Source organism: Zingiber officinale, chromosome 8A (assembly GCF_018446385.1).
Source record: "Zingiber officinale cultivar Zhangliang chromosome 8A, Zo_v1.1, whole genome shotgun sequence".
Classification (NCBI taxonomy): domain Eukaryota; kingdom Viridiplantae; phylum Streptophyta; class Magnoliopsida; order Zingiberales; family Zingiberaceae; genus Zingiber; species Zingiber officinale.
The window spans coordinates 131,723,640-131,736,757 of record NC_056000.1 but is presented as its reverse complement, the minus strand read 5'-3'; the positions used below and the strand labels follow the sequence as shown (position 1 = coordinate 131,736,757).

At 35.4% G+C, this 13,118-nt stretch overlaps 1 protein-coding gene across 1 annotated transcript; it reads left to right on the top strand.

Annotated features, from left to right (window-relative positions):
• Positions 1-914: 914 nt before the first annotated feature.
• On the top strand, positions 915-13,117 carry LOC122010282 (phosphatidylinositol 4-phosphate 5-kinase 1-like). The gene is made up of 10 exons (XM_042566760.1): positions 915-1,369; positions 2,777-2,834; positions 3,029-4,099; positions 5,281-5,448; positions 6,579-6,744; positions 7,469-7,576; positions 7,652-7,839; positions 8,424-8,560; positions 11,235-11,406; positions 12,134-13,117. The coding sequence occupies exons 2-10, from the start codon at positions 2,797-2,799 to the stop codon at positions 12,408-12,410; spliced, it is 2,325 nt and encodes a 774-aa protein (XP_042422694.1). The 5' UTR covers positions 915-1,369; positions 2,777-2,796; the 3' UTR covers positions 12,411-13,117.
• Position 13,118: the final 1 nt, after the last annotated feature.

Genomic DNA, 13,118 nt, shown 5'->3' with positions numbered 1-13,118 from the left:
TAGTTCTTCCAATTGTAAAAATGCTATCAAATATCAATTTGACCAAATATATTGAGAACAGTAATTTTTTAAACATGAATTAATTTTTAAATATATTCATATTTAAAAAAATCATTGCTCTGTCAAATTAATATTTGATAGTATTTTTATAATTAAGAGAATTAGACGAATATATAGAAACTAATTTAATATCATTTCGATGTCTCTAGTTCCATCAGCTAGTTTTGATCGAAATTGACTGATGAATTTTTTCAAACACATGAAAAGTGAAATTAATTCAACAAAATTTTCCAATATTCAAGGATGAGGGTAAAATAAGAACTGAGTACATTATTTAATAATTTTAAAATTATGATACATTATTTAGTTATTTTAAAAACTTATCTACTGATTTGATAAAAAAAACTATTTTTTCTATCTCGTTGGTGACTATCTAAACAAGATTAAAAAATTATTAAATTCTTAAACCAAAATCAATAGCCCATGGCAAGAATTAATGAATTAAGATATAAATTGGGATTAAAATCAAGCTAATCTAATTAAGGTCCAACTTAATTTATTAAAGTGGAAGGCAAATTGATTAATTAATGTTGATACATGCATGAGACATATATTTTAGTTGAAATATTTTTTTATTAAAGAAAACAAGTTTGGGATCATAAAAAATTCCTCTCTCGTTTAAAATGAGAGTGTTAAAGTTAAATTGCATTTAATAATATTATCTTATGTATTTAAACTCAATGGTTAATAGTTTTTATTTTAAAATTAAGAGACTAAAAATAGAGATAGCAAAGCGCAAAAGTGGTAGCGAAATTAAGAGGTAAATATTGAAATATCTCAATATGAAGGATTTGATTTGCAATTTCGCCCAGCATCTATATAACCAAGAAAAAGGCAAACTCCGTCCCGGATTCCACACCCCTTTCCAGCACAGTTAAAAGTAGCGCACTGAAAGAGAGAGAGAGAGAGAGAGAGGAGCCACTCTGATTAGAGGAGCACAACGGCGCGGAGAAGGTAGAGTTGACGTCGTGCTTGAAACGAAACAAAGACGGGGAGAGAGATGGGGATAAAATTGTGGGGGCAAAAGCGTTGGATGGACTCCGATCGGTGCGTCGTGACGGAATCGATGCCTCTGCCCACTTGCTCCGTTCTGTTGGGAGATCTAACCCTTCTTTGGTTGAAATTTTTTTGATTCTTGGCGCGTCCTGTTGTCGTTCTACGCTCCCAGATTCGCCAGCTGGTTTCTTTTTCTTTTGTTTTCCAATTTTTTCGGTTGCGGTCCTGGATGCTTGTTCCGTGCGATTGGTGCTTCTTGTTTGAGGATTTCCAGCGCATCTGGAGGGAGGTTTGGGGTGCGAGTCTCAGCGAGGTAGGATTTTTGGATTGCTCTTATCACTTTAGATTTATCTGTGATATGATCGGGTTCTTCGAGCTCATGGGTGACAATGATTATAGATTAATCCTTTCTGTGAGTCGCATCTACTAGGTTCGAGTAAGATAGCGCTTTATTGCTTTAGGATTAAATTCCGTCGGATAGGCGAAAAGTGTAGTTAGACGATTTTAATTTCGTTGATGATGATCTTGAAGCACAAGAGCACAAGGAGTGAGGGGTTGGATTGATTCACAGGGTCGAAGATTTCATGTATGCGCAATAAGTTCTCTTAATCTTTTTGACACTATTAAATTTGGAGATCAAAGACTTCAATTCAGTTTCGGTGAGGTTCAGATTTTGTGGGGAGGAGGTTTGCTAAGAAAGGATTGCTTTACTATGTTGGAGGCTTTTCAAATTGAAGTTATATTTATGATTTTTATTAAACTGTGCTGTCTACAAATTTTCAACATTGAGATCTTTCTTATATTCAGTGCTCTACTTCCTTAGTTGTGTTGCTTGGATGTAACGACACATTCATCGAGAAATTTGAATAAGTAAATACTCAAATCAGGATTCTACTAATGAAGAATTATCAATTCAGATCCTCTCATGGTTTAAAAAAAACATCTGTTCAGGCTTTATATGTGGTTGCCTAGGCAATTTTGAAAGGGACAACATATAAATCACATGTAACTGCATACAACATATGTGGTCTGCATGTGCAATTAAAAAACCTTATTTAGTGCGCTTGAACCAATGAACACTCAATCAAGTTTACTTGAAAGGCTAAATTTCCCTATTTAGTAGCTTGCGAGTGTTGATTTGATAAATACTTTATGTATCGATATAAATATCACATATGCACTATACAGTGAGTCAATCACAGTGAATTTGTATATGCTCTTTGAAACTTTGGGCCCTCTGTTCAAAAACACTCAAATTAGGCCCCCTCCCAGCCCTACTAAAATACCCTCCTCAATCCATGTAAACATTGTTTCTTGTATAGGAATTGCTGATGAATCTATTCTTGGATTTGTGAACGCCAACATTCAGGTGTTTCTTAGAGGTGTAGTAATGGAAATCTAGAGCATATAAAAGTTTGATTATTTCAACATGTTGGCCAAATGTTATTTTGTGAGATATTGCCTTTTTTGTCTTAAAAGATTAATTGTGTACTCTATGATGTGGATTACATATTGGTGGGTGAATGTGGTGGCACCTCAGTAAAGTGAGTTATTATTGTTATTATTTCCCTTTTGCAACTTACACAGTGATTATTACTATTTTGAACTGAGAAGTTTTTTTGCTATTGTTTGTTTGATGCCAAGATTCTCTATCTCACAGTCTCACATACGGAGATCTTAGCTTGTGGTTCCATCTTATCTTGATTCTTTTTTCATGCAGATATTAGTTTGGAGCATAGCATGGCAGGTTTGAGTATGAGCCATGATCTTGGTGGAAGGTGAGTTGTCTTATCCACCCTCCCCCTTTTTTTCATCTACCTACGTGTTCCATAATTTGCTCTCAGTTTAAATAGCAGCTGTGACCTGTGTACATTCTAAGAAGGCTGCTGCTAGAGTCTTCTTCTTGATTATAGCATCAAGTTTATGCTCTTTTTATCTTCTATTAAAATTTTACTTATTACTTGTTTGCAAGCTATGGTGAGAAGGTTCTCTTAAATGGTGATGTCTATGTTGGAAAATTTGATGGTTTGCTTCCTCATGGGGTTGGAAGATATACCTGGTCAGATGGAATAATATATGATGGGCAATGGGAGAAAAGCAAAATAACTGGTAGAGGTAAGATATGTTGGCCATCAGGTGCAACATATGAAGGTGAATTTTGTGGAGGTTTCCTGCATGGTTCTGGCACTCTTTTTGGAGTTGATGGCTCTGTGTATAAAGGTTTGTGGAGGATGAATAAACAACATGGAAAGGGAATCAAAGCTTACTCAAATCTAGATGAATATGATGGTCTGTGGAGGGAGGGGTGGCAAGATGGTCATGGCACATACAGATGGAGTAATGGTAATACTTATACTGGAAATTGGAAGGCTGGAAAGATGTATGGTAAAGGGGTTATGAAGTGGGCAAATGGTGATATATTTTATGGGAACTGGTCAGATGGATTAGAAAATGGCTCAGGCTGTTATAAATATGGGGATAGATCAATTTATGTTGGAATCTGGAGCAAAGGGTTAAAGGATGGACATGGAACTTTTTTCCCTCCTGGAAGCAAGCTACCTAGTCAACTTAGATATTTAGAATCTGTTCTGTGTGATAATAAGGTACCAAGTCTTTCTCATTCTTTATCATACAGTGCTGAAGAGCCAGTGAGCAAAAAGCCCCCTAAAGGAAGATGTAGAATCAATAGATGGAGAATACCTGCTTGCTTCCTAAAATCAAAGCGAATATCACATAGGTCATCATCCCTTGGAGTCTGGAGTATCGACACTGGTTGTAGCAGTTTGTCAGAGAACACATCCCAGACACAGTGCTCTTCATATGATAGTCAACATGTACTCGTAGATACCTGTGTTGTAGCTTATGATAGAGAGTACATGCAAGGAGTTCTAATAACCGAAAGAATTAGTTATTTTGATTTTCAAAGATCACAAAGAAATAAAAGAAACTGGAAGATGAAGAAACAATCAAGGGGACCTGGTGAAAATATTTACAGAGGTCACAGGAGCTACTATCTGATGCTAAACTTGCAACTTGGAATTAGGTAAATATCTTAAATTAATGAACTTGAAAATGTTGTTATATTCTGTCTTTTCATGCATTGTCATGCATTATGTAGTTGCATAGCTCATATAGCAAACCCAAATACTTAAAATCTTTTTATTGGATTGCTTTGTGCTTTGAAGTTAATCTATGATGATGGTGGAGAAGTTTTCAAAGAATTTGGTAGAGTTATTTCTGTATTGGAATTCAAAAAAGTTTCTTGTCTATTTATCAGTGTGTAGATTTGGTTGAACTGAATTCAAACATAATTTGGTGGGAAAGTTCGTGCAAGCAACCCATTGGGCCTTCTAAAGTATTTCCTTTCCTCCCTCACCCAGTTAGCATCCTCTTTTTGAAAAGAGGGTGAATCAAAACAGCTAGAAAAGGAGAATCAGAATTGAACTTAGTTCAAATGCTTATGCACAAACAATTGGCTCAGTAAACATACCAAGGTTTACAAGCTGGGCTTTCTGGTCTTGGCAGGAACAAGATGTGCCAGTGCCGGAGGCATCGACAAAGAGGAAGGAATCAAGAAAGAGAAAAGGAAGATTCAGAGAAGGAAGAAGAGAAGAGACAAAAAGTGAACCCCAAACCTTGTCCCGGTTGCCTAGTGTCACTCATGCAAGCCTCACTTGAAAGTTCTAACATCGTCATAGAAGCCTTCTGCGAAAGTTCTAGTATCATCACAGCCATTGCGAACATCACATTAAACTTGTGCTAAAGCTCTAACATTGTTGTCGTCATCAATCAAACTTTAACATTGTTGCATGTATCGTTGCTGTCATTGATAACACTTTAACATTGTTGCATCGATAATGCTCGAACATTGTAGCTGTCACGAACAACACTCTTAACATTGTTGCTATCATCGCCATCATTGCATGGTTTTGTTGTCTTGGTTAGTTTCATGTGCCGGTCATTGGGCATAATGTGATATTTCGCCCATGTCAATTAGCACCGAGCAAATTTTTAATCCATAGGGTATACTAATTATTAACATAGTGAAGATTGATAAATTATTTGATAAGAAGAAAAGTTCCTTCTTTTCATTATAACATATCTTTCATATTGAGATCATTCTCATGAGTCATCCTTCATAGAATCTTGTATCTTCTTGTGTTGTATGTTTAACATATATTTTTTATTAGTTATTTGTTACTGAATTTCCTCTGAAACTGACAGGTATACAGTTGGGAAAATCACACCAGTGCCGATGCGTGAAGTGCGATCCTCTGATTTTGGGTCTCGAGCTAGAATAAGAATGTACTTCCCTTGCATGGGATCTCAATTTACACCTCCACACAACTCTGTTGCTTTCTTTTGGAAGGATTACTGTCCTATGGGTTTTAGGTAATTCAGTGGAATTCTATCTAATTTTTTGTTTAACTTGAAGCAATCATCTTAAATATGCATTCTAGTGATTTTCTGCAGGTGTTACACATCTTTTTTGGTCTTCCATGTTCATTACTTAAGCACAAAAGTGAGAAATAGTTTTTTGTCTTGTTTTGGATTCTAGAGGTTCATTCATTCATTCAAATAGCGTACAAGGAATTTTAGTTGAAGCTTTCTGAGATTACCATTCTGTATTTTTCCAAGCTTTGTAAAGATTGAATAACATACATATATAACTTTACTGGCCTAAACACAATAGCATACATAGCCAAGGATGGAGGGACAGTGGATGCACTGGGGACCACTGCCCCAACTGAATCCCATAGGAATTAAAAGAATTTTTTTATCCTACTCAACTAGTTTCCATTGACAAGTATTCCCCTTTATAAAAATTTTTTCTTCATATTATGCTTCTCGCATTGCATTCCCGTGAAGTAAACTTATTTTCCTTTTTTATTTTGCTGTATAGAAATTTTAAGTTTGATTTGCCTCCTAGCTTCCGGTAAATTATAAGAATAAGATTTTATTTTTTTAAAATGTTTTCCATTATCAAGCAATAGTAGAAGTAGAGGAAAGGATTTTCTTATATTATTAGTCAGTGGTTGCATTCCATTTCCATATTGATTGGAATGTGTTTTTGTCTTGATAAATTAAGCAGGTAAAGAAAAAGTGCATATATTACACCACATACACAGATATGTATGCATATCATGATGCATGTGAATTTTTGTGCATCATAACTATTCCATCTTTATAGTTGGACTTGGATTATCTGTTTTTATGGCAATCATTTTGTACACACATTTGAATTTTCATATGCATGATACATTTTGTTCATTTTTTACTGTTTTTTATTTTTAAAAAAAGTGCATGATGCATGTGAATATTTGTGCCTTATTCCATCTTTCTAGTTGGATTATGCCTTTCTAGGCCTTTCTAAAGATTGTAGACCAACTATCTACTCAGCAATTCTTGAGTGTCTGTTTGTACTTACTTTAATGTTTGATTTCTTATCTGCAACCTGTTATTTCATTTCATTTGATTATTTGCGATACCCACTCTTTTCCTTAATTTCAATATGTTTTCAGGAATCTTCGTGAAATGTTTAAGATAGATGCTGCTGACTACATGATGTCCATATGTGGAGGTGATGGCCTAAAAGAGCTTTCATCTCCGGGGAAAAGTGGCAGCATATTTTACCTTTCGCAGGATGAAAGATTTTTAATAAAGACTCTAAGAAAATATGAACTTAAGGTTTGAATACGCATCTATGCATTTTGTCACAATAAAAAATGGAATCTATTAATCCAAAGGCATCTGAATGTTCTTTAATTTTTAAATGCTGCTTGCTTAGGTACCTTTCTAACTGAAATTAGTTGCATAATGTTAAATTGAGTATATATTCAGCTTGAATATATTGTTATATTTTCATTTGGCAGCATATTGTTCATTTCTGTGAATAGGTTCTGTACCAATTGCTAATTACAACTCTTTTGCTTACTTTCTCACCCTGGATCCTTTGTCTGTGATATTCTTGTTTCAAATTCTACATGCTGCTTGATCAAGCACCGAGTGAGTACTTCTGTACTTTTTGGCTCCAGTCTTGATCAAGCACCGAGTGAGTACTTCTGTACTTTTTGGCTCCAGTGCATTGAGTTATGGGTATTTGTCTTTTTATTTTAGACTCAAACCTTTTATCAGCTTTGAATTCAGGAAGGGATAAGGTCAAAAGGTCATAAGATGCTTTAAACTGTGTAAACTTCCAGGGTAATTTGGTCTCGTGAAGAATTTCTTATATAGTTCAGAAAAAATGCTGCTTAGAAAAGAATTTTCTGCCACTTAGCTGTAATGAAGAAGAGCCACTATTAGTTGTTAATTAAACCAAGTTGGAATATAAGCAATAATTTGGATAGCAACAGCATTAGTGTACAACTAAACATATGACTGAACGTTCTGATTTTGAATGTTTAATTTGTAGATTCTATTGAAGATGCTGCCAAATTATTATGTTCATGTTGGAGCCTATGACAATACTCTAATAACAAAGTTTTTTGGTCTCCACAGACTAACTATAAAAGGGAGGAAGGTGTGTTGACTGAAATTTTCATTACAGTTCTGCACTTTAAAAGCATTCCTGCTATTTTACACTTTGCTTTTGTAGGTTCGCTTCGTTGTTATGGGAAATATGTTTCGGACAGAATTGCGAATCCACCGTCGGTATGACTTGAAGGGTTCCTCTATTGGAAGGTGTACAGGAATGCATAAAACTAATGGGATCACAACATTGAAAGACCTTGATTTGTCATATGTTTTTCATTTAGAGAAATCATGGCGAGAGTCACTTTTTAGGTCAGCCGCTTAAATTCATTGTCTTTAAGAAGATGCATTATCATGTTGACTTTATTTTCTGGCAAAGAAATATACCATGCTATCCTCTTCGTCAAGTAATCAAATAGTAGAAAGATAATGGAAAACATGAGGGAATAATTGAATTTATATCCTGAAATATTGCTAATACTATTACTAAGTCAGTAAAGACTTGGAAGTAGTTGCCAAGATCTTGGGTTGCATACCAGCCTTCTTCTGATGAGAGATTGCTTCTCTGATACATATAATGTATAATAGTTGGGCGGGCTATTTATTAGCCTCTCTCTTTCAAAGAAAAAAAAAAGAGAGAAAAAGTTGTGTCCTTGCCATGATTTATCCTTTTTGTAAGATTTCTCATGTTCCATATGAATGTCATATTTTGTCTTTTCATTCCTTATTATTATTCATGTATTACCTTTTTGTTTTCTAATCCTGAAGATCATGATACTGAAATTATTTTGATATGTATGGATTGGCAGCAAATTTCAACTGTTAGTTTATTTTCGTGATTACATACTAGAGATAGTCTTCAACTGACTGAGTTGAATTGTCTTTTATTTTTGTAGACAAATCTCTCTAGATTGTAAGTTCCTGGAATCACAATCAATAATTGATTACAGCTTGTTGCTGGGACTGCACTTTAGGGCTCCTGAGCATTTGAAGGCATATTCAGAATCTCGTAATCACCCAACAGAGAATGCAGGTTCACCAGACAATTTCTGTAGTATCTTCTCCAGTTCTTGTTTCGAATTTACATATGTCGGCTTTTTTATGTTCATTTATGTAGTTTTATTCTCATGCAATAAATAACCTTTTGCCAGGTAGTAGCTACTGAATTTATTTTCCCAAATTATTTAATCAAATTTTGTGCCCTATTTTCTTTTCTGTGTCAATGACCTTTGCTGTGGACCTTGTGGTCCAAAATAACATTTCGAATTTGATTATCCTTTATAATGGTAATTTGAAACCCTATGAAGTTTGATAGTAAATACTGCCTAATATTTACTGAATATTGAATAAAAATAAATGGATGTATCATTATTCAACCATTCATAGTAGTTTATGAATTATGGTGAGTCTATAGTAGAATAGGATATATAATATGGATGTGTGACAATGGTCTTAATGCTGCACTTACAACTTTGCATTGATATAAATTTCTGAAATTTCATGACATAAGTAATCACTGATTAGTCAAAATTAATCCTAAATGTATTTTTTTTTATGAACATGATGTTCATAGCCTTCTTGCTGCTGGTGTACATGCATATTTTTGCACAGGTGGATAGTAAAAGTTAAACAGTTGTAGATTGAAGAAACTTTACGATCGTTGAAACTTTATGTTCATACGTTTAGAAGGAGAAACATAGCGGCCATAATTCATACACCAAATTCTAGGTTGGTTGTTTTTTATCAGCATGACCTCTACTTGCTAGCTGAATAACTAGGACAATATAGGCCCCCATAGTAAGCTTTGTATAGTTGTAAAGATCCTTCCATCTAATCATTATCTTCTGCTGTTTTTGGGATATGAGAGTGTGACCACTGTCACTGTCACACAATTTCTTCTGTCGCCAAAGATGTCCCAACTCCCAAATATTAGTTTTCCCAACAAATCTTTCTGTAGTGCTTTTATCTCACATTCTTTTCACAAGTCAAATGAAACTAGTTTCAGATTTCTGAAAGCTGCACCAATCTTTGAATGGGCCACGAGATATGGAGAGGCAGAAAATTTAAGCCTTAGATGTTCTAATTTTGAGGAAAAAAACTGACAGATGTGATCTCCATTCTGCTTGGTGCTACGTATTCAAAATGTTATTGTTTATGAAATTTATATAACTTCCTAAAGCCTCTATTATCATTCTGAGCCTTGCAATTCCTTCAAGTTTTAGATGTTCTAAACCTAGGCTCTAAATCTTTGAACTGAATCTAGACCTAATTTATGGTGGAGCTATTTTTCCCTTAACTTACAACCATGGCATTTTACATTGCACTATTAAGAAATTATTACCCAAATGAATAAGTGAAAGTGGCACTGTCGGATCTTTTGAAGTTGGCTGTTCAATATTGCTATGCTATTCTGTAATTGTTCTGCATGTAAAATGCTAGTAAGTTTGTTTATCTTCATGGTATAGATGTGAATTCCTGTCAGTTTCTAGTCAAGCAACTGACATGCCAGCCTAATGCCTGTAGGATGCAGTTACAGCACCCATGTTAGTCCCAACCATGTTGCTCCCATCATGGTTGCTTAAATTTCAAATTTTCTTAACTTGTTTAATCTGTTACAAAGATTCCCATCCCATGTATTAGGTCCTCTTGTGGCTTCTAATATGATGAATTGATGTGGGATGCTCACAAGTCCATTTCTAGAACCTTATACATGCCAGCAGTGAACATGGATCCTGTGGAAAGTGGAAACATAGCTTTAATTTTGACAAACATCCTAATTCATTTGTTAGATGCAGGGAACCTTGTCTAATTCTAATACAGTTGTTAGTTATAGATTTGGTTTGTGGTCCTAAATAATAATATGCTAAATAAGCAAATCTTGGTAGGAGAGCACATTCATGAATTTGAAGACCCCCATACCATGCCACCTATTGCCACTGCTTAGCATTTGATGACTTTATTGTTATTATGCTCTTTTGTGATTTGGCTCTCTTGTAATTTGGTCGTGGTCTGAGCCCGATCTGACTTTTATGTAAGAGGCTGTTAGAACGTAGTTTTGGTTTATGCAATTTTAAATATCATTCTCTGTTCATAAATTAATTGAAAAAGTTTATCTTGGGGGAGGGGAGTTGCCGTTGGTGACACAATCAAGGGGGAGGAAGGGGTCTTACACGTCTGCCACCTAGTTTTCTGCAGTCTCTGCAGAGAATTCTAGTCACCTGCCTTTCCCAGCTGTCAAGTTTTCTTGCCTAAGCTTCCTTGATGGTCCTCTGTTTATATTTCTGCCTTTGATCACCTTCCTATGTGCCTTTCATATTTCCCAGCTGTCAATAGAAATTGGCGTTTTGAGCTGGGAACTGTTTTGATGCAGTTTATGTCTCACCACTCAAGCAAAATGGTGAGACATAATGATACTTTAATCCTATGGGTAAATATCATGTAATTTACTTGAGATACTGAGGCGCATAGATTTGAACTGTGATTCCAGCTAAATGATCATCCTTTAGAATCAAAATTCACCTGAAAATGTGGCCAAGGTATAGCTTGGTAGAGCCTCGGATAGCAGATTTGAGTATTTAGTTCAAGCAAGCAATCTCTCATTTGAAATTATCAGGTTTCATTTATATAGTATTTACTTGGAAAGGCTTGCACTTTCCTCTCCTCATGACCCTTTTTTGAGGATTGTACATTTGTTTTCTTTCATCCAGCTGAGTCCCAGTTACATGAAGAAATCAGGAACCTACCAAAGGGTTTGCGCTTGGTAGCACATGAACCAAGTTCTGTGACTAGTCTACCAGGTTCACACATCCGAGGCAGCACATTAAGAGCATCTGCAGCTGGTAATAAGGAAGTTGATCTTCTTTTGCCTGGCACTGGAAGGTACATAGTATTGCCCTATTCAATTTCTGGTTAACTATTAACCTGCAGTCTTTTCCTATGGAGATGTATTTTTTTAATATGTTAAGAGTCCATTTAGTAGTAGTAGAACTAAAGTAAGATATTATAATGAATCATTTTTATGCTAATGAAGGTTTCAAATTAATCTTTAAAGAAAAGGGTGATCCCCAAAAAACATATACATTTAACATTATTATTGTTAACCAGCATGAAAACTTGAATCATAAAGAACTCACCTCTTATCTGCATAACAGTGAAAACTTTAAAGTGAAGTCAGAATAAACCCTAAGCTAACATTTTAGTTTAGAAAAAAAGCCCCAGATCTTCTAGTTGGATGGCCAACTCCAATCTTAGTTCTGGTGCTTGAATTCTCAAATTGCCTGGCAGTTGGATTCTTCCTAGAGTTGTGTTAGTTGAAGTTCTTATCTGACCACTTCTCTGACAAAGCAATCTTGTAGATTAGTCTTTGACCAGGCAAGGTATTCAAATGCTTAGATGGATTTCATTAAGGCTCAGAAAAACTGGAAAAGCAGACTCATTAAATTAATGTTTCTCTAGATGTGCTGGCTTATGTTGTAGAATTACTTGTCCTTATAATGCAAGAAAAGAAGAAAGGCTACAGTGTAGAGTATTCCGATTAAAATTCTTTACATCTATTAATAGTGTCATTGTGGTGTTAGTTGACAAAGATATCTAATAATCACTACAGGTTGCGGGTACAATTAGGGGTGAACATGCCAGCTCAAGCTAATTTGAAGCTACTTCACAACTGCCTCCTTGATTCAGCAGAAACTGATCCCATTGAAGTCTATGATGTCGTTCTCTATTTTGGAATCATCGACATATTGCAGGAGTATAACATGACTAAGAAAATAGAACATGCCTGCAAGTCACTCAAGTACGATCCCCTCTTGATTTCTGCTATTGAACCAAAGACGTATTCCAAGCGGTTCATCAGTTTCCTGAAGGAGGTTTTCCCTGAATAAGTTCTTTGATCATGAAATTATTTATTTTTTCAACAATCTATTTGAAAGCTAGCCTCTCTATTATGAGGAATCAAGGAGGAACTTTTTTCTCGTGCAATGCTGATCGAAACTGGTACCCTCACTGCTCTTGAGTTTGGCAAAGGTTTTCACAAAACATTTCATCTTCAGTGAACGCAATCGAGCAACTGAATGGAGAGTCGGTCAACATCTCGTCATCATGCAAATGCATAGTGGCGCTCTCCAGCCAGGTCGACAGATTACTTCTGTGAGGTTAATCAATGTTTTCGTGTATCATGGTCAACCATCATGTCTATGAGCTGATAAAGTGATCCATGAAACTAAACCTGCAATTCAGTTCGCCCAAGTTCTTGCCGTTCCTTATTACAGCTGAAATATAGGAATTTAAAGAAAAGAACTACTTGCATTTGTGGCTTGTGTCTGGTCTGCAGGAGTTTGAAAAGTTGGAATGACTGTCGAGGACCAACTGATCATCTCGTTCGTGAGTTCATTCAAATTTCGTTGAGAAGCAGAAGCATGATTTAAGCAAATTGATAAGGCTATTGTTATAGTATGGATAATGTCATGGTGCCCAATAACTCAAATTCGGATTCCGAATAAGATTGTATCATTTAACAATTTCTTTTTGCACAAATAAAGGCGTGTGACACTTGAGCTACTTGTGTAGCTGTGTCATTTCTGGTGGCTCAT